Below are 20,311 nucleotides of genomic sequence, written 5' to 3' on the forward strand. Positions count from 1 at the left end.
TGTGCCCATAAGCAGGGAAATGTAAACTAAACTGTCAACGAGGTACCACTTTACCCCCATCGGAGGGTCAAAATGGAAGAAAATACAGGAACACTATTGCTGCCAGAGAAGGGAAGAAAGTATGTATTCATACATCGGTAGTGGGAGTGTTAATTCCAAAACACATTTTTGAAAAGCAACCTGGCAATATCTACTTAATTTTTTAAAAAAACTTGTAAATCATCAATCCCACCCTTAGATATCTATTCTATAAAAAAACTAAAATAGGGGCCAGCCCCGTGGCCGAGTGATTAAGTTCTCGGGCTCCGCTGCGGCGGCCCAGGGTTTCGCCGGTTCAGATCCTGGGCGTGGACATGGCACCGCTCGTCAGGCCACATTGAGGCAGCGTCCCACATGCCACAACTAGAAGGACCTGCAACTAAGATATACAACTGTGTACCGGGGGGATTTGGGGAGATAAAGCAGAAAAAAAAATGATTGGCAATAGTTGTTAGCTCAGGTGCCGGTCTTTAAAAAAAAAGACTAAACTAAATTAACCACACACACACACCAGTAAAGATACATGGATGAGGATATTTGTTGCAACATTGTGTGTATTAACAGCAGACTGGAAACACATTGCGGTCGGTCGATCCTCATCATTCACAGCTTCCGTATTTGCAGGTTTGCCTGTGTGCTAAAGGTTAATTGGGACTCCCAAATTAATACTTTTTCAGTCATTCTCAGACATGTGCATGGTGGCAAAAAATTTGAGTCATCCCCTGCCTTCTGGCTTCAGCGCATATTGCAGACAAGCACTCTTTTTGTAGTCCATGTCATGCCACGTTTTTCATGTTTTTGTGCTTTTTGATCATGATTATGCTGTTTTAAGTGCCCCCCAAGAATAATGCTGACGTGCTGTCTGGTGTTTCTGAGCACAAGAAGTGTGATGTGCCTTACAGAGAAAACACACGTTAGATGAGCTTCATTCAGGCACGAGTTACAATGCTGTTATCTGTGAGTTCAGTCTTAATGAACCAACAATGCGTATTCAACAAGATGTCTTTAAACAGAAACACACATAAGACAAGGTTATGTATTGATTGCTTGACAAAAATATTGTGACCAGCGCCCACAGGAACCTAACCCTGAATTTCCCCTAGGAACAGTATGGTTCAGTATTCACTAATTCAGTGTTTGTGGAGACCTTCTAGAAGATAACCACTATGAATAACAGGAATCAACTGTGATAACCCTTTAGCAAGGACTGAGTGAGTAATTAAAGTATGTCCACACCACAGAAAATTATGCAAGCTTTAAAGATCACTAATTGGAGCTAAACAGATGGCTTTAGTCATTCCTTTAAGTCATTGTTGCCTGGGAAACCTAAGGTGAGAGATGTGTACTGTGACGCCATTTTAGCTGGGCTTATGCATCTGGCTGTTTGCACGTGGTTGTATGATCATTCATAGAGCGATCCACAGCAGGCTGACAATAGAGGGCGCTTCTGGGTGGGTGTGGGGGTCTGTGCAGCAGAGTGTGAGAGCAGGAAAAGTGGGGCAGCTTGAAGGGAAACGGCACTTTTGTTGATTTCATTTCTGTAAAATTACTTGTCTACTATGAAGAAATTTGAAGGAAAAAGCGACAGCACTCTACCCACTGACTCGTGGGTCAGTATCCATGATGGTTGAACAAGCAGGTTGCAAAATAATGCGTAGAATGTGATTCTATTTCAGGAACAACTCTGCTTAATATAAGCTTCTAAGTATAAGAATGAGCGAAGGAAAGTGTGTTTGAAGATAGAGGTTGTAAGTCTTGTGGGAAAAGTTTGGTTTTATTTTATTTCTATTGATTTGTTTCAGTAGATACAGTAAGTATGGTTTTGTTGACATTTGAAAAAATACAAATAAAATGTGAAAAAGCATCAATTAACTGAATGTTGCTCAGTTAGAGAAAGGCTATAGCCTTTTCCAATAGACTTCAGCAAGTTTGCTGCACGCTGATTTTATTAAGTTTTGAAACAGCACCAGCAGACACATTTTCACAAGATTCCGAGTTATGTTCTATGTAATACTTTAAAATTCTCTTTTTTTTTCTTTTAGGAATCATTAAGAGCCATCAGATATGAAATCTCTCCAGATAAAGAGTATGCTCTTTTTTCCTATAACGTGGAACCAGTGAGTACTACCCTTTTCTGTCTGTAAAAAAATTGTTCCTCCATTCTGACACTTTATTGAGTATTTTTCCTTGAATCTTCATTCTTAGTGATCTTTGAATCCTGAACTAGTTGGTGGGTCCCGGGATAGTGTCTTTTTATGCCACACTGCCACCTAGGAGAGAAGAAAGATATAAAAATCCCTTTAGTGGAAAAAAAAAAAAAATCACTCCTTTTAGGGGCCATTTCATAGGATTTTCTTGGGGAGATGGTGAGAAATTGTCTTTTTAAAGAGTCTTATCTTATCCTCTTGTGCAGTTATTTTTCTCACCATTTTCTCAATCACGCCATAAATTTTATCCTAAGAACAAAAAGCAACTGCCGGGTTCTCCCTAAACTAAATAAAATGTTTATGATCTCCTAGCCATCATAGTTTTCTAGAGAAGAGTTGAACTATCACTTTCATTGTGTAAATTCCTGTTTTTAGCACTTCGTATATGAGTCTACCATAAATTGTCACCAGAATCTTCTATAAAATCTCATTCGGGGCTTTAGTGGCAGCCTAAAACTGAATTTTTTAAAAAAAAATTTGACATGCTCTTATTTTAAAATTCATTTTGGCTCTTTAATTTTCAATGAACTAGAAGGTGAAATTTATTTGTAAAAGTGAAGCAGATGCTCAGTTTATAAGAGATTAGCTATTTTAGAAATGTGCACTTGTGGATCTTTATTCTCTGGCAAATAAAATATAGAATTCCACTGCCTTTCTAGTTCTTCTGAAACTATTTTAATCGGAGTTTTATGCAGCTTCTGTGAGATATAAAGGTAACTGCATTGTATGTCAGGTCTGTATGGCTGCCTGGCGAGTTTGAGAGCATCTTCCCCTGGACGAGCTGGGCCAGCTTGTTGAGTGACGTCCCACATCGGGGAAACCGGGCAATTAGTTTGTATGGAGATGCAAGTCCAATTCTAGGATTTTTAGAATTTCTTTTGAAAGTTATTTGACAGCTGGATTATTTAGTGGAGGTTTTGGTTTTCTTCCTCTAAAGATAGATCTTTTTAAAAACTCTATCTTCAGTTTTCCATTTTCTGTTTTTTTAACGTCCATTAGATAAAAGTTTTCATTTTCTGTCCAAATTCTTTGGAACAACTGGTCATCCTCATCTGTTTGATAGAGGCAGTTTAGTCAAGTTGGTATGCTAAAAGGTGACTTTTAGCCATGAGACTCTGTGTATCCTACACCCAGCCCCTGCACTCGCTTCTTGAAGCTTCAAGCACATGCTCCTGCTGTCATGGATCATAGAGTATTTCCACTCCTTTCATCACCCTTGGAAACTACCAAGAATGTAATCTCCTCACCTGAGTCAGACAAAAAAGTCAGCAGATGTTTGAAGGACTTTTATGGGGGCGGGGGTACGGGGGGAGTAAAGGATTTGTTCTGCGAAGCTCCAGGAGACACAGCCAACACCTGAGTGAGAGAAGCATAGAAAGACAGATTTCAGATCATCTTACCAGAGAATCTTGTAATAATGGAGCACCTGAACTGTGGGGTGAATTCTTTGTTTGGTAATGAGTTTCCTGCTCCCAGAAGCCTTCAAAACAAAGTTTTCTATTTTTTCTCCAGAATATCGTAGAAGAGATTCTCACACCTGCTCATTTGGAACAGAGCAGTCGAATCGGTGGCTCTGGTTCTATGCACAGTAGAATTCCCCAGCAGTCTCCTTCTTTTTCCCGAAGCTCCTTTTGAAAGAGTGCCCTGGGATCCCATTGCAACCCATATCCGTTTTGGTAAAGAATATTTTGCTAAATTTGAGTCTTCACCACATAGAACCCTGGCTATAAATAGGAACCTTGATATAACCCTTGGCCTTTGGAGTCGGGCTATGTTCAGTTTGTTTTCTTAACCAAGGAAAAATGTAGGAAATTTGGAGTGGATTCAGAGAAGTCTAAATAATTAAAGTATTGAGATGTGCTCTACGTAAAAACGATCTATAGACATGGCTACTTTGTACTTAAATCAAAGGAGTGCCCCTTAATAGTTCTCAGCACTGAGCGGTTGCCATGCACGTGACTCTCCGAGCAAGTGTTCTGTCTTCTGGAGGAAGGATTAGAGGGAAGGGCTTGGATTTTGCAGAACTCGGAGCTGGATATTGGGAAGAACTTCCTAACTGGAGAAACTAAGATACAGATATTTTTAGAATCTCTCTCTTCAAGGGAGGGCCTAGGTCTGTAATTCTGGAAGAAATGGAATCGCTTTTAGGAATCACGTAGGAAGCGGGACTTCCTAAGCTGTTTTTATTGTCAGTAAAAGTATCCCTGGGTATTCTTTAGAAGATTAAAAAAAGATTACAGGGTTTTTTGACTGCAGGATTTTTTGAAGCTTTTTTATATTCTCATGAGGGTTCTACAGTATTTCCCAAATGGATATTGCAATATACGATTCCCATCTAACTTGTAAGGAAGCTGGAAGTTTTTTCTTTGGCTCATGCTTATCACATTCTTGTTTGCGTGTTTCAAAGGCAACTAGGATACCTTGTTTATGAACTAACGCAGCTTTCTTACTCAAAACACCTTCATAAAAATATTTTTATATAAATAGACTGTGTAAGTACTGGGCGTCTCACATTTATTAGAATAAATGTTTCATTTACAATAAAATTTCAGTATATTGGGTTATTGTTCCATGCAGAAATCCACATATTCCACATTGCATCAGGAAAATCACCATCCTCCCAACCCTGCTTCTCTTCGCTGCCCAAAGACAGTGGACTCACAAGTCAGTAATCCTAGGTTCAAGCGCTTACCAGCATCACTGACTTGAGCAATCAGTTGATTGCCCTGAGCCTGGCTTCTCCTCTTTAACAAGGGGTCAGTGTGTCTCTGACCGTGGAGCTGTGAGGACTGAGTGTGACAGCAGATATAAAGTACTTAGTAGAGCACCTGGCAGACAGTAGATGCTCCACCCCTCTTAGTCCCCATTTGTCCCCAATGTTCCTTTTCAAGGCTTGGACACAGGGCTCATTCCTCAGAAAGATTTCAAGCTTATTCTAGTTCTTAGTGATATCTTCATTTATTCTTTTATTAAAAAAGAAATTTAGGCACTATATTGTGTAAGAGAGCTATGCTACCTAGCCACATGGAGCTTATGATATAATCAAATGAGCATGTGAACAGTGCCACTGAGAATCAGACTGCCGAGAGCATGAAACAAAGGCATCTGGCATAGTTAAGCAGATCCAGGGAGGCTTCCATGAGGAGGTGAGACTTCAGCTGGAATCCGAAAAAGTCCTTGTGGCAGGAGTATGCATGCAATAGGAAGTATAGAGAAATTCAGTGGGCAAGAGAGAAGAGCAAGCTCAGCCATCAGGTTTAGGGCTAAAAAAGGGTGGAGGGATCTTGAGCTGTTCCTAGGTTTGGTTTTATAATCGTTGAGTTTCAGGTGACTCTGGGACATGTTACAAGAGATTCCAAGTAAGTGACTGGAAAGATGGGTGTAAATCTCAGGAACAGTGTCTGCAATGGAGAAAGCGTTCGAAGTAACTACCTTAAAGGAGGAAAATAAAACCATGAGTGTGGATGAAGCCATCTGTGGGGAAAATTATATGAAAAGTGAAGATGGCATAAGACTGAGTCTTGGGGAAATTCCATGTAGAAAAACCAACAGGCAACCTATTATGTGTAAAAAGGCAAGAAATTTTCCTAAGGTAAGGGAGTGCTTCTCACTGTGGCCCTCTAAATGTTGGGGTGCCCCGGGTTCAGTTCCTTAACCTCTTCTCAGTCTCACTTTCTCTCCAGGGGGTCTTATTCTTTCTTGTGGCTTCAAATACCATCCAGATGAAGCTGAAGGCCTAGTTTATATTTCTATCCTGGACCTTTCCTCTACTCTGCGGGGGGACTTCTGATACAGGGAAGTGTTACTGGAATGGTCACCATTATGACCAACTTGTTCTGGATGCCTTTCGGATCATCTGTCAAGCCTTGTACATCTCAGAGCTCTCTGCCTGGGACACTGAAAGAGGAAGCACTCACCCCTCAGCTTCTGTCCTCCCTCAGTGAAGCATGGCCCAGTGAGCATCAGCAACCCCACACATCGAGGTTGCTCATGTTTGAGCACAGAGTGGCTCTGTGGCTGTGTCCGGGATCGGATGGAAGGCCCCAGCTAATTGCACCAGCATGATCTTTGTTGAAACCTGCAGGCAATCAGCCACCTCGGCAGTGGCCCTAGTCAAAATGGTGTGTAAGGGCTGTGGGTGCAGAATGGGTGGTGAAGAGAATGAGTAAACAAGAACACACAGTTCAGGAGTTTGGATACAAATAGTAAGGCAGTATCTTGAGGACAGCAAGAGTTAAAGGGGAGACAATTTTATAGTGTTGATTGTCTATCTTTTCCTCTCATTTATTCAGACCAATCGCAATGTTGAATCATTTCCCAGTTGTTTGACATAAACTAGTTTTATTGGCCAATTTTTACATTGTCAACTACTCAAAGAGAAGGAAGGAGTCATTTCATCTTCTGTCTACCCCCATCCCTTGGGACCCAGTATAGGACCATCTGTGTAGATTTGGTGCTGAACAAATATGTCTGTGGCACTTTCTTTTCTCTCAAATCCTTAGTATTGGATCAAGATTCAAAGTGACTTTATACACTCTAAGTCCATCAAATACACAAAAAGATAAAATTATGTAAAGAAGAGGCCTTATTTGTGAAACAGCTTAGTAACGTTCCATGTTTATTCTATAAATGTAGGACCATGCCAATTAGCATACCTCTTTTCCTACAACTCTTCTGTTGTTACTAAACCTACAACTTGGCTAACATCCTTGAACATCCACAAATTAGCTAATTTTAACTATGTCAAACCTATCTTTTGTTGACTGTCTCAAAAGTACTCTTTTTTAACAGTGTAAAAAAATTATCAATTAGATTTGAGAGAAAGTAAACCCAAGCACATTTTGCCAGGGCTTAGATACCTACAAGTCCATAAATGTTGTGTCTGGAATGTGGAAAATAATAATATCATGTTTTTATTTTTGTGGTACCAGTTTTATAGTATGCAAAATGTGTTTATTTACACCATCTCATTTCTTCTCAAAAGACCATTCCTGCCCCAAAGAGCCAATGTTTCCTAAATGAGTGTTATTTTGTTTGTTTTATATAGAGGAGAACTTCATAATACTTCTCTGTGTATAGCTTCTGAAGGGTTCCCTTGAAACTAAGCTAGACGTTGGGGGAATAGTAATTTTTTATTTTTAATTTGAAAGCTATATTAACTATACTAATGGGGTAAATTGCCTTAAAACAAACTCATCTAATTAGAGAACCATGCTTCTTTATACTGAGGTATATTTGACAGTGTGAAAAGTTTCAAAAACTCTTCGGGAAGAGGAAAAAGAGTTTAAAATATAATATCTTAGATCATTTCAAAACATTAATATATTTTATGACTTTCAAAGAGGAAAGAGAAATTATATCTGGAAAATATTCTTCTTTAGAAAATGTTTTCTGAAAGAACCACTGAATATTTGTGAAGAATTTCATTGCAGTGTTCAAAGGAGTTAATTGGGGTGATTGTTCTTAAAGCCAGTGGAACATTGTTCTTATCCAAACAAAATCTTGTCCAAAGTCTGGTCTAAAAAAGACTCAAGTCAATCACATAGTCATGGGATTAGCAAAATGGTTTATGCATGTTACCTAATCTTTTTTAGTTATTTGTTGCTGCATAACAAATTATTCTCAAACTTGATGGCTTACGGCAAATAATGTTTATTTTCTCACAGTCTCTGTGAATCAGAAATGTGGGCTCAGGTTAGCTGCTCCTCTGACTCAGGGTGTCTCACAGGCAGCTTATGCAGGTGTCATCTGAGCTGCAGCCTCGCCTGAAGACTCAGCTGGGGAAGGGTCCACTTCCAAGCTTGCCCATGTAGTTGTTGGCAGGGTTCAGTTCCTCGTGGCTGTTGGGTTTCTCCCTGGCTATTGGCCAGAGACTGTCCTCAATTCCTTGCACCATGGGGTCCTCCACAGGACAGCTCCAAACAGGGCAGTTTGATTCATCAGAGCAGTAAGCAAGCAGAGCCAAGAGAGTGTCAGCAAGATGGCGGAATAGTGTTTAGAGAATTGGCCTAATGTCACCATGACATCCTGTTACCATATTCTGTTTGTTAAGAACAAGTCACTAGGTCCAGCCCACTCGTAAGGGGAGCAGATTCTACAAGGGAGTAAAGGCCAGGAGGAGGGGCTGTTGGAGCCATTTCAGAGGCTGTCTCTAGAGCCCTGTATGAGAAAGTATGGGCCCTCATATTCATCAGGTACTTAACAATCCTGTGGTCTGCTAAAAGGACATAACATGTCTGCTCAGAGCTCCTTTCTTCCCTACATGATCCCCCCAAAGTTTCAAGAAGTTAGAGAAGCCAGGAGGTGTGATTATAGCCAGTCTCAAGAGAGCGTGCTGGACCGGGAGCAGGAAAATCAAGTTCTCATCACTCCTCTGCAAGTGACTTGCTGATGCCCTAGGGCGGGCCAAACTACTTTGGTTTTTCTAAAAGAGAAATGGATATAATGTGTTGTTCATTAGTGGCTCAGGGATATTATGAAAACCAATATAGATGATAACTTACCTGTCTGGGTTACTGTGCAAATTAAATGAATAATCTAAGAAGATGCCTAACCCAGATCTTCAGATATAATGGATTTTCTATTTATGTAATTTCATATTATTGTTTTATTTTTATTATTATATTTCCAAGCTCGGTGAAATAAAGGTGCTACATAAATCCATGGAAGTGCAGTATTATTATGATTCTCTTAGGAACCCAAGTGAAAACTTACTCTTTTTTTTTTCATACTAACTACTTCTAGTATCTCAAATTTAAGCAATAAAATTAGAATACAGTGAGAAATCATTAAGCCATTAAATATGGATGCATTTCTCTTGTTTACTGGTACATTTCTTAAAGAGCTTTTTTTACATTTTGTGCTGAAAAAGGAAAGCGTACAAAGAAATATTATGTTCTTTTTGATTTCTAAGCATTATATATTAGTAATTGATGATGATACCACTTACTAGTTGGGCCAGTTAGTCAAATAATTTATGATTCTAATGAGAGACGGTGGTTCCTATGAATAACATTCACATTCACCCCCAGGCGTCATTAGTATCAAGTTCTGTGCCTCTCAGCCATCTCCAGTAACCCTGGCCTGAGGTCCGGTCTGTGGCACAGAAGCTCTGGAAATTGATTTGTGGGCCTTAAGCAGCCGTAGGTGTTTTCTCTTCATACAGAGGCAGAAAGTGGCGTTTCTCTTGAGTCTCCAGCACTTAAAACTTTTAACCAAGTCACAGAACTTCCCTCATCCTTGTTGTTCTCAAAGGTGGATGGTAAATGCTGGTGACACAACAGGAAGATGGATGGTCCCTTAGCTTCCAGCACCTTCTTCCTCAGCAGAGAAAAGGAAGTAGGGCTCAGCTTCTGGGTGCTCGCTCGCTCTCCCTCCCCTTGCAGGTGTACCCTGTTCAAACCTGGGAACAGTGATTTGATGCTGAGCTTCTCATTGCAGGAATTTGAGCCAGTTTTCACATTTGGTAAATTCCTACTCTTTCTTGCTCTTATGGTGAGTTTGATGTAGGTGGTTTTGCCATCTCAGGGTCTGTGAACTATATAATTCACGTAAAGCTTGAAAAACACCCAAACAAGAGCAGGCCTGATCAAGCATCTTTGGTAAGGTGAACCTCGAGATGAATTCCAGAGTCTTCAGTGCACCTGTCAGGTGGAGTTAGCCATTTATCTGTATCTACAAGAGTTAGTTGGGTTTTCCCCCCGAGGAAGATTAGCCCTGAGCTAACATCTACCACCAATCCTCCTCTTTTTGCTGAGGAAAATTGGCCCTGAGCTAACATCCATGCCCATTCTCCTCTACTTTGTGTGTGGGACGCCTGCCACAGCATGGCTTGCCAAGCAATGCACAGGTCCACACCCGGGATCTGAGCCAGTGAACCCCAGAACACCAAAGCAGAGCAGGTGAACTTAACTGCTGCACACTGGGCCGGCCCTACAAGAGTTAATTTTTAAAAATAACTTGAGATTTTATAAACATAAAGGATTAGCTATAAATTGTTGAATCCAAACTTATGGACTGAATTATAACTCTTACAAATCAATTCACTTGCTTCTGAGTATATGAGTTCCTTTATTGTAACTCATACGGCTATTATTGTGTGTGGTTCTAACATTTACTACTATCCCTTCTTCCTTAGAAGAACTGACGAAATCTTTGCCTGGTAGTGACTAGGGGAAACGTGCTTCTTAATTCTTGGTCTGTTGAACTCGATCTTTCTGCATTGTCTGAGAGCCTTTTCTGGGTCCACCTCTGGGAACCAGCTCATCCCAGTGCTTCTTGCTGGACAAACGCCTTGCGTGTTCCCATGTGTCAGCGTTGCAGGGAGCTCTCTGTCTCTGTCCATCCACAGCAGCCCACAGGTCAACCTCTGAAGAGCAGAGGCTTGGTCAGGGGTGCATCTCCAGCCAGCCCTGCTGCTCCTGCCGCTGCTGGCATGGTAAGAGACTCGCTTTCAGTGAGTTCACCCACCTCCTGTGCAGGGCAGACAGGAGTAGACTCCCAGGCCTGGAAGCTGTTCTATTCCTGCCTGAAAGTGCACCCCAGACCCCCGCCACCATTTCTCAGAAGCCCTTTTATTCTGTGATTAAACCCCATGCCTCATTCCATCTTTCCTTTGGCAGCAGAATTTATTAAAGAAACTGCCCCCATTGTTTTCTTAGCACCCTGGTAGTTGGCTGTGTAACTATTTAAGGCCCGGTTATCTGTGACCCTTCCTCTGTTAAAGTACTGAAAATTGACATTAGCGGTTTGAAACCCACATTTTCACATAGCCCATCGTGAAGCACTTTGCCCATGGTTTCACAGGTTGTGAAAATCCAACAGTTGGTCAAAGTTCTCGGGAAACTATGTCAAGGTCACGCCAGTGCGAGGCGGCGTGAGACAGCGCCCATGTGGATTCCCATGCCTGGAGAACTTACTGTCTGGGATCACGAACCAGACCAACGTCGTGGGAAGAGCGTAAATTATTCCTTTTCTGGAAGTTTGATGGTGTTGGTTGCTTTTTGTTTGTTTTTGAAATATAGGTTCTTGAGTTTTTTGGTTTGTTGTCTTTTGTTGTGTGTTGTTTTAACACAAAACTGGTTCAAAACTCACACGCATAATTTTGTTTTGTTCTTGTTTATTTTTACATGCCTTTCTATTCAGGTTTTGGAGCTAAATTTAACAGCACAAAATTGGGCATAGGACAAATGTCGTCCAAACAATGGTCTTTTCTCAACAAAATGCAGACATTGTTAAGGTAACTCTGTGTGTGTGTGTGTGTGTGTGTGTGTTACTCTGAAAGAGGGAAGAACGAGAGGACTTAGCTTACCTGAAACGCTCCATAGGCGAAAGGTTTAACGATTGTGCTTCCAAGTATAGTTTCTGTAGGGTGCTTAAAATATCTATTTGTATCACATAGTGCTGCAAAAAGAGGCTTTTGTCTCATCCCTGGGCGGAGAAGAGCCGGAAGAGGCCCCGCACGCAGGGCTGGGGTGCAGGTGGGGGGCTGTGGTGGGTGAAGCCTGGGTGCTGGACGGCGGCAGGTGGAAACGCCACCCCTCCCGCACCCCAGCGGGACGCTTCCCCACACTGCCTCCTGACTGATTTCTCTGCTTCTCCTCTTGCCCTCTCTCCAGGCTGGTCTCCCCAGCGTGGCCAGAGGATCTCTTTACGTGTCAGTAAGATCACGTCAGCACCTCTTCCCAGGCTCCTGGAGCAGCCTAATGGAGCACTACCCCACAGGGAGGCCCAGACCTGCATCTCCTGGCCCTGTGCTGCCCACGGCTCCGCCTGGTGGTCCAGCCATGGTGGGCATCTCCCTGTGGCTCTAATGTGCCATGCCTCTTCTGACCTTGGGGCCTTGAACTCACTGTGCCATCTCTGGAATGTTCCAACTACAGGGAAAGGGCACTTCCCCATGGTGGAAGGAAGGAAGGAAGGAGGAGATAACTGCAAACATAGGAGACTTGCTTTTCTGTAGGTGTAGTGGCGGAAGGATCATCGAGTTTCTTTTGATGCATTCTTCTATTTTTCCCAACAACTTGTGAGACAAGGTCACTTGTTGAGAGTGATGACAGAGGAGTTTGGAGTCTGTGGGAGTGTGGTCTGAGGAGAGGAAAAGTAGGAGCCGGTAGCCTCAGTCACTGGAGAGCCAGCCTCCCATTTAACCACTGGGGGATGAGCAGGCTTGTTGGGGTGTTACTGATGAGGATTCAGCTAGACCAGCCAGCCCAGGGCCTGCTTCTCCCCAGGAGTATTTCCCTGCCCAGTTCCCAGCACACAGGCCAATGTTTGCTGTCCTCTGGTGCTGAAATTTGGCAGGTGAATGAAATTGGGAATTAAAGGTGTTTTCAGAAGAGTGGTTATTTGAGGGACCATGGAAAGTCACCTGGTGATGGAGGGAAGTGAAGCCAGCAAGGCCATAGGTAGAAAGTGGTGGCGTCTTTAGTTGGGTGAGAAATCTGAAGAAGTGGGGAAACCTGAGCAGATGTGGTAGAAGGAAAGAGTGTGGTTATCAGAAAATACCTTTGAGACGGTGCGTAGTGTCTCGGGACGGTGAGGTGAGTGGAGGAATAAAGACAGGCAAGAGGGTCAAGGAGCTGACAGGTGTCAGATGAGATGTGCTGGAGGGTGTGAGGGTGTCACCTGAGGGACACTCAATGGGGCTTGAGAAAGAGGATGGATTTATTGGTGGGCAGGGGAAGGACCCTTGCACTCCATCTTCCAGCCCTTTGGTACATGGCACGGGTAAGGCTTTAAAAAGAAGACCCTCCATTGAAGAGGGGACACTGTGACCTGACAAGAGCCCCATGTCACTGAAGGCGGGAGGTGGAAGGTGGAAGGGACAGCATTCCAGGAGGAGACTGAATACACAAGCGGTTGTCAGTCAAAGGGCAGGCGTTTCAGATGACACAGTGGAAGGTTGGAGAAGCAAGGGACAGGTCAGGAATTGCTATCCAAGCGGACATTGAGCATCTGTGAGGAGGGAACATTGAAGAGAGTGGCTGGTGCCTCAGCTTCCCAGGCGGCAGTGATATTGTGATGCTGGTGACTGTGGCAGACCACCCGCTTGTGGAGGGTCTCTGAGTAATCTAAATTAACCAGTGAAGTTGTGTAATTAGTAATAAAAGAAATGAAGAAATGTAAATGAGGAGAAAAGTGGGTTTGCTGAGTGACACAGTGAGATATTAAATAGAGAACACTTAATTGCTTTTATTATGAATGGCCATCATTGCAACGTAGTGAGGGGAAAAAAATGACTCGAATTCTTCCTGAAAGATTTGTTCTCCAGTTGTAATTTAGCAGTCCATTATTGTGGGTGAGCTCGTTAACAGCAATTATATGCAGAGACTCAAAGCTGATTAATATGGCCCGAGCTGCTGGGGCCCTCTGAATAACAATGAGGGCTTACAGACTTTTAGCGGGGTCATTATCTCTACTTGGTGCTTGGAACACTTTGATGTTACTAAAAACTCAAAGGAATTAATCATTGTTATAAGTTAGAACCAATTCCTTTTGTGATTTTGGACTCCAGCTGTTGTCAAAGAAAATGATTTCACAAAATGTTAAATGAAGATGCCATCCAGAGTGCTACCAATAATGTCACACATACCTCGTCTCAGTTCGGGGTCAAATGAGACAATCCACTTCTAGGAACAGGTTAGCACACGTTTTGCTTTTCTTCTAGGCAACTAAAATGATTGTTTTTATCATTAACAGATAGACTTTCTAGAATGTAATTTTCAAGAGTTTATTGTGTTCCCACCAGTTCTTCATGTTTTCCACAATAAGTTGTATAATTCGAAAAGCCCTATGATACGCTCTGTGCATGAGATAGCAAGTGCCTTGGAATTTTGTATTTATTAAACAGTAGGTTTTAATTTTCTAATACTCTTTTTCCTTCTTACTGGGTTGTTTTATTCCCCAATGTTATTGTAGCAAAAAACCTGAAAATAGGAGAGGAAGTCTTCAGTGTTGCCCTGCCCCGTGATAACGCTCATGAACGTCAAGGCTTGGCGAGTTTCGCTGATGCATCTGCTCTGATGGCACTTCTGGCCAAGCAGTAACCATGGGTTTTGAATCTGTAGAAATTAAGGAGCAGAAGTGATGAGTTGCTTGAATGAGTCTTAAATTGGGTGCTGCCCTGGGCCTTTCTGTGACTTGCCTGCACTGGACAGTGGTGCCAACTTACAGACACCAAAGCGTTTGTGTTGCAGGATTTCCCGTGTGTTCACACGTAGGTACTTGTACGTGTGCTTGTGCGTGTGTGTGTGTGTGAAGGAGGGAGTAAATCATTTCCACCAGAGCTGGGAGCGAGGGAGGAAGAGTATGGGGTGTTGTTCTTCTGATAGCATTGCCATCTGTGGTATAATTAAGAAATTATAAACTGGAAAAATAGTCCTCCTTTTCAGTGAAGGAGCATGAACCAGGCATCTCTCTGTGTTCTAGCTCTCCACCTAGCCTGTGTGTTCAGAGCTTTGAGAGGTTCTGAATTCTTTTCTGGCTGCCATGACAGGTACCAGAGATAATTAAACATCAAAAGAAGGAAAACCTTATATTTTCTTAACGTTGGAATAAAGCAATATGAAGGGACTGAAATTCATGAGTAGATCTGGTAGATACTTAGCTCTGATTACATGATTTCTTGGATGAGAAAATAAGAAAGGATTAGTGAAATCATCCAATAGTTTAATCTACATAATGTCACAATAATCAGTTTTACTTGACTGCCCCTGCCCCGAATTAACCAACAGTTTTGACAAGCTCAGAGACCAGAGGATCTTCTCAGAAGCCAGGTAAGAGGATGCTGTTGGGCAAACGTGTGACTTATGTATCAGTCACATCGTCTGCTGAGGGTCACCAAGGAGCCCAAAGCGGATGATGAGTATTGGTCCAGCACGACATGAGGAGCAAAGGAACACGCAGGAACGGAGGAGACAGGCCTTCAGTGTGGATCCATTCATGCGTGTTGAAATGTGCATTCCCTCGGAACCCCTGAGGGAAAAGAGGACCTTGGAGTGAAAACCTAGAAAGGGTTAGGAACCAAGAACAGGAGGACTGCTTCTAAACCGCGGGTGTGCCTCTGAGTACAACACCGGGAGCAGAGGTAGGCAGAGACACAGTAGGGAGGGTGAGACACAGTAAGGAGGGTGAGTTACCAACGTGACCCTACGGGTACAACAATAAAGAACAACAAAACCTCCGTAGCGGACACCTTGAGGGGCAAGGGCAGGGTGTCTACAGAAATGAAGCCTGGGAAAGAGTCCTGGATAAAAACTAGGGAATGGGAAGAAGAGCTGAAGAAGGCATGGCTCATTCAGTTTTATCATGGCATTTGGGGGACGGTGGAGGAGGAACGGTGCAGTGAGGAGATGGAAGGTTCGTCTTGGGGAGCCATGAGAAGAGGGGACGAGAAGGAGGAGGCAAGATGGGTGGGTCGCATGCCAGCCCTGCCCGGCTCACAGTCCTGCCTGCCTCCTCCTCAGGGGCATGGGCGCCTGAGCCCAGGAATGCTCTGGGCGCACTCAGCCACCTCGGAAACAGGGGACGAGAAGACCAGGCTTCACAAGAGGAGAAGCGAGTGGGGACCAAGGTAGTTAGGGGCTCTCACGGGTTCCCAGACCTTCCCACCAGATCCAACGTGGAGGGTGAGACCTTGTCAGCTCAAACTCATTGAGAACAGAGCTTTCTGAGCCTCTCATGCCCTTTGAAACAGGCATATGTCTGAGCAGCCACGTTTATTATGCAGCAGAGAGTAACGACAGTCCGTCACAGGGAGGTGCAGAAGGACTGCTAGCTGAGACCAGCAGAATAAGTGCCGCTGCAGGGGGGGGTGTGGTTTCCTTGGTGTACATGGCCATAAAGATCACCTCATTTTAGATTGAATCCCAGAATGTCCCAGGGTGACTTAGGAGGCCACCACCACCTTTCTAACTGCCTTTTCATGCTGTGTCAGAAAGCAGGATTTTGGAGCATGTCTTCCCTGGGAGCCCAGCGCATCACTGCGCATGGGCAGCAGCAGGTCACCAGCCCAGGGCTGCTCCCTGGGATCCTGGGAGGTGGGCCTGGTGCTACGCCGCCTTGCATTCCTCCAGGACAGCTGCCTCGGTGTCTTCCTGCTGTGCACAAATGCAAATGTGGAGACTTGTTCCGCCACCTCCTGAAGGTTGCCTGCCATCACCTGTGCCCGTATTCTTGGTTTAGAGGGCCTTATAAAGTGCTTGCTTTGAGAATCAAAGGTTTACAGTGAGTGAAGATGTAGTGATGCCCAGAAAACCCTAGACACCAGAGAAAATGAGCAGAAAGGGCATTTGCAGAGAGTGCTCAACGTGTGGGTGAGCAATGCTTGTGCCCAGCGTGTAATTACTTGTTCACAGCTGGACACATGTTTTTGTGAATGAAGGACAGACAGGGACAGAAATAAGTTTACGAGATGATTGTGACGGGCTCAATCTAGCTGTTGCACTGGGTTTCTAGAAAGGGACAGAGCATCATCTGTTGTTGCCCTCCCTGCAGAGCAGAACTGGTAAAGAGGGCGCTGAGAGGGTAGAGCCGAGTGGATGGAGGAAAAGGAAAACCCCCAGATCGCCTGCTCTCCTCACCCAGCCTTTCCTCCTCCTCTGGATTTCTTCGGCCCCTCTGTTGTGGTTTGGATCTCAAGGCTTTCCGGCTCCTGTATCTTCAACTTCTCCATCTCAGCTGCCACCGTATGTTAAGCATCTAAGCTTACTCAGGTCTTTCTCATCTCAAAACAAAATGAAAATAAAAAAATTCTCTCTCTCAATCCATACCTACCTCCTCCTCTTGTCCCCTTCTTAGTCAAACTTCTGAAATAGAAGCCTCTGGATCACCGTCCCCGCTCACTCTCCTCTTGCATGCCTCACACTGTGCTGAGCGCTCAGTCGCCCCAGTAACTTGGGGGAAGGTACTACTGTTATCCCATTTTACTGGTTAGGCAACGGAGGTGGCACAGTTTCTCCCGTGCTGTGGTTGGAGGGCTGTGATTGCCTCAGGTCTTCCTCTCTCTGAGGCCCCTGGTCCTAACACTGTCCTCTGCTGCCCCAGAGCCCACTGTCTCTGAACTCGGCCCCACCCCTGCAGCTCTCACCCGTTTCACCAATGATCTTGCCACCACTGAAGTCTTTGGTGCCCATCTGTATTAGTCAGCTCGGGCTGCAGAACAAAGGACCACAGACTGAGTAGCTTAACAACAAAAATTTGTTTTCTCACAGTTCTGGAGTCTGGGGAGCCCAAGGTGAAGGGTCTAGGCAATTTGTTTTCTGGTGAGATCCCTCTTCTCAGCTTTTAGATGCCCATCTTCTCTCTGTGTCCTCACATGGCCTTTCCTCAGTGCTTGTGTACAGAGGAGCGAGTGAGAGAGCCTTCTGGTGTCTCTTCGTATGAGCACAGTAATCCTATCATATTCAGGACCACCCTTAGGACCTCATTTAACCTTAATTACTTCGTTATAGGCCCCATCTTCAAATACAGTCGCATTGGGTCAGGGCTTCCACATAGAATTTTTGGGGCACACAACATTCAGTCTATGGCATTCTACCCTTGGTCCCCCAGAATTCATGTGCTTCTCATATGCAAAATACATTCATGCCATCCAAACAGCCCCAAAAGTCTCATCTCACTCCAGTGTCACCTGTAAAGTCAAGCCCAACGTCTCATCTAGGCATCATCTGAATTAGATGTGGGTGAGACTCGAGGTGCCTTTCATCCTGAGGCAAATTCCTTACCAGCTGTGACTCTGTGAAAACAGACAAGATAAGTGCTTCCAAAATACAGTGGCGGGACAGGCATAGGACAGGCATTCCCATTCCAAATAGGAGGAATCAGATAGAAGCAAGGGGTAACAGGCCCCAAGAACACCCAAGACCTAGTAAGACAAGTTCCATTAGATCTTTAGGCTCGAGAATAATCCTCTTTGGCTCTGTGCTCCCCCTTCTGGGCCCATTGGGCCAGCAATGTCATCCTCACACTCTCAGCAAGGGTGGTCCTGCCCCAGAGACCCTAAGCTGGGGAACCTGGTCTGCAATGCTGGAGAGGTAGTCCACCCTGTGGTGGGAGTGGCAGCTCTCACTATCTCTGGATTGCCTTCAGGGTCATTCTTCCTTTTACTTGAAGGCTGAAGAATGTTTGCAGCTAAATAGCTCTATGGTCCCATCCTGTAGGAGCTAAGAAGCCCCTTATACCTTCTTTCATTCCATCCCGGTGTTTTCCGTCACCTCTAGTCCCAGGTGGCAGTGTTTCTGCTGGTATAACGCCATCTCTATTCCTAGCTTCTGCTGAAGGGGCTGATTAAATTCGTGGTTCACACCTGTGCTGATGTTGTCAAATGGTCGTTCGGGCCACCTTTAGTGTTCTCTTCAGAACAAGCTGTCTCCTTTTTCGCAATATGGATAGGCTGAGAATTTGCCAAATCTTTAAATTCTGGTTCCTTTTAAGTTAACAATTCCTTCTGCAATTCATCTCTCTCTTCTCACATTTTGCTATGAAAAGCAGTCAGGACGACTCAGGCTACACCATCAACATTCTGCTTAGAAATCTTCTCAGCTGAATATCCAATTTCATGGCTCACAAGTCCTGTCTTCCACAAAAGACTAGAACACAATTCAACCAAATTTTTTGTCACTTTGTAAAATCACAAGGATAGCCTTTCCTCCAGTTTCCAATAGCATAGTCCTCATTTCCATCTGAGACTTCATCAGAATGGTCTTTGACGTCCGTATTTCTACCCATAGTCCGTTCACTACAGTCCATCTTTTTCTAGCACGCACCTCCAGCCTCCATCCATCACTCAGTTCCAGAACCACTTCCACATTTTAGGTATCTGTTACAGCAGCTCCCCACTTCATGGTACTAAAATCTGTGTTAGTCTGCTCCAGCTGCTATAACAAAATACCACAGACTGGGTGGTTTAAAGAAGAGAAATTAATTTTCTCACAGTTCTGGGGGCTGGAAGTCCAGGGCGAGGTGCCAGCAGATCCCATTTCTGACCAGAGCTCTCTTTCTGCCTTGTAGATGGCCGCCATCTTGCTGTGCGCTCACCTGCCCTTCCTCAGGGCATGTGTCCAGAGAGAGCAGCTCTCTGGTGTCTCTTCTTAAAGGACACTAACCCTGTCAAATCAGGGCCTCACCCTTATGACCTCATCCAACCTAATTACTTCCTATAGGCCCCATCTCCAAATGCAGTCACCCTGGGCATTAGGGCTTCAGTATATGAATTTACTGGGACACAAACGTTCGGTCCACAGCACTACCCTCCTCCAGACTCACCGGACATGCCCTTGACGTTGCTCACCACTCCGTCTCCCTTTGACTTTCCTGGTCGTGCATCCCTAGATGCTTCTAGCCTTGCCTGCCCAGTTAGGAGGCTGTCCAGTGCGCAGATCGCTGGGTTTTCCTGGGAGTCCTGGCCTAGGTCGTCTCTCCTTCTCATGCAACATAGTCGCCCTAGGCAACTTTATCTGTCACTGTAATTATGGCGCAGGCCTCACCGCCCAGCAAAACGTGCTCCGCTGACCGGCAGCAGAAGCACCAGCAGGAACTTGTTAGAAATCCTGAATCTCAGGCCCCTGCCCAAACCTTAACGAATCAGAATCTGCACATCAAGGAGATATGGACTGGACGGACTCGTGTGCACACTGAAGTTTGAGGCATGCTATTCCACGCAACAGTGACTCCCCATCACATCTGGTCCAGATCTCTCACCTGCACTCCAGGTCATACGTTCTGCTGCCTCCCGGGAGCCTCTAGGGACCTCAGACACAGCGTGTGCAAGCTGAGCTCATCAGCTTCACCCCCCAAGTTGGTCCCACTTTCTGTGTTCTGCATGTCGCAGCGTCAGGGAAAGCACCATCATCCTCTGTTTCCAGGACCCTGGGTGCAGGCTTTGCATCTCCCCACCACCACTACTGGGCATCCTCACCATGCCCCTTGACTGTGAATATATCCACTTCTCTCTTCACTCATTGTCCCTACTGGGTCGGCCCACCTTCATTTGTTTCTCAGAGAACCACATTTGTCTCCCAACCCACCTCTTTGCCTCAGACCTCCCTCCCCAGCGCTCACACCTG

The 20,311-nt window shown here is 44.5% G+C and overlaps 1 protein-coding gene across 1 annotated transcript in view; it reads left to right on the top strand.

The window, feature by feature from the left end:
* The window catches only part of DPP6 (dipeptidyl peptidase like 6), a 753,509-nt gene that overhangs the window by 460,351 nt on the left and 272,847 nt on the right, over positions 1-20,311 (top strand). The window contains exon 5 of the mRNA XM_046670129.1: positions 2,082-2,156. Coding sequence (XP_046526085.1) covers positions 2,082-2,156 — 75 coding nt within the window. The remainder of the gene's footprint in view (positions 1-2,081; positions 2,157-20,311) is intronic.

Source organism: Equus quagga, chromosome 8, assembly GCF_021613505.1.
Source record: "Equus quagga isolate Etosha38 chromosome 8, UCLA_HA_Equagga_1.0, whole genome shotgun sequence".
Lineage (NCBI taxonomy): Eukaryota > Metazoa > Chordata > Mammalia > Perissodactyla > Equidae > Equus > Equus quagga.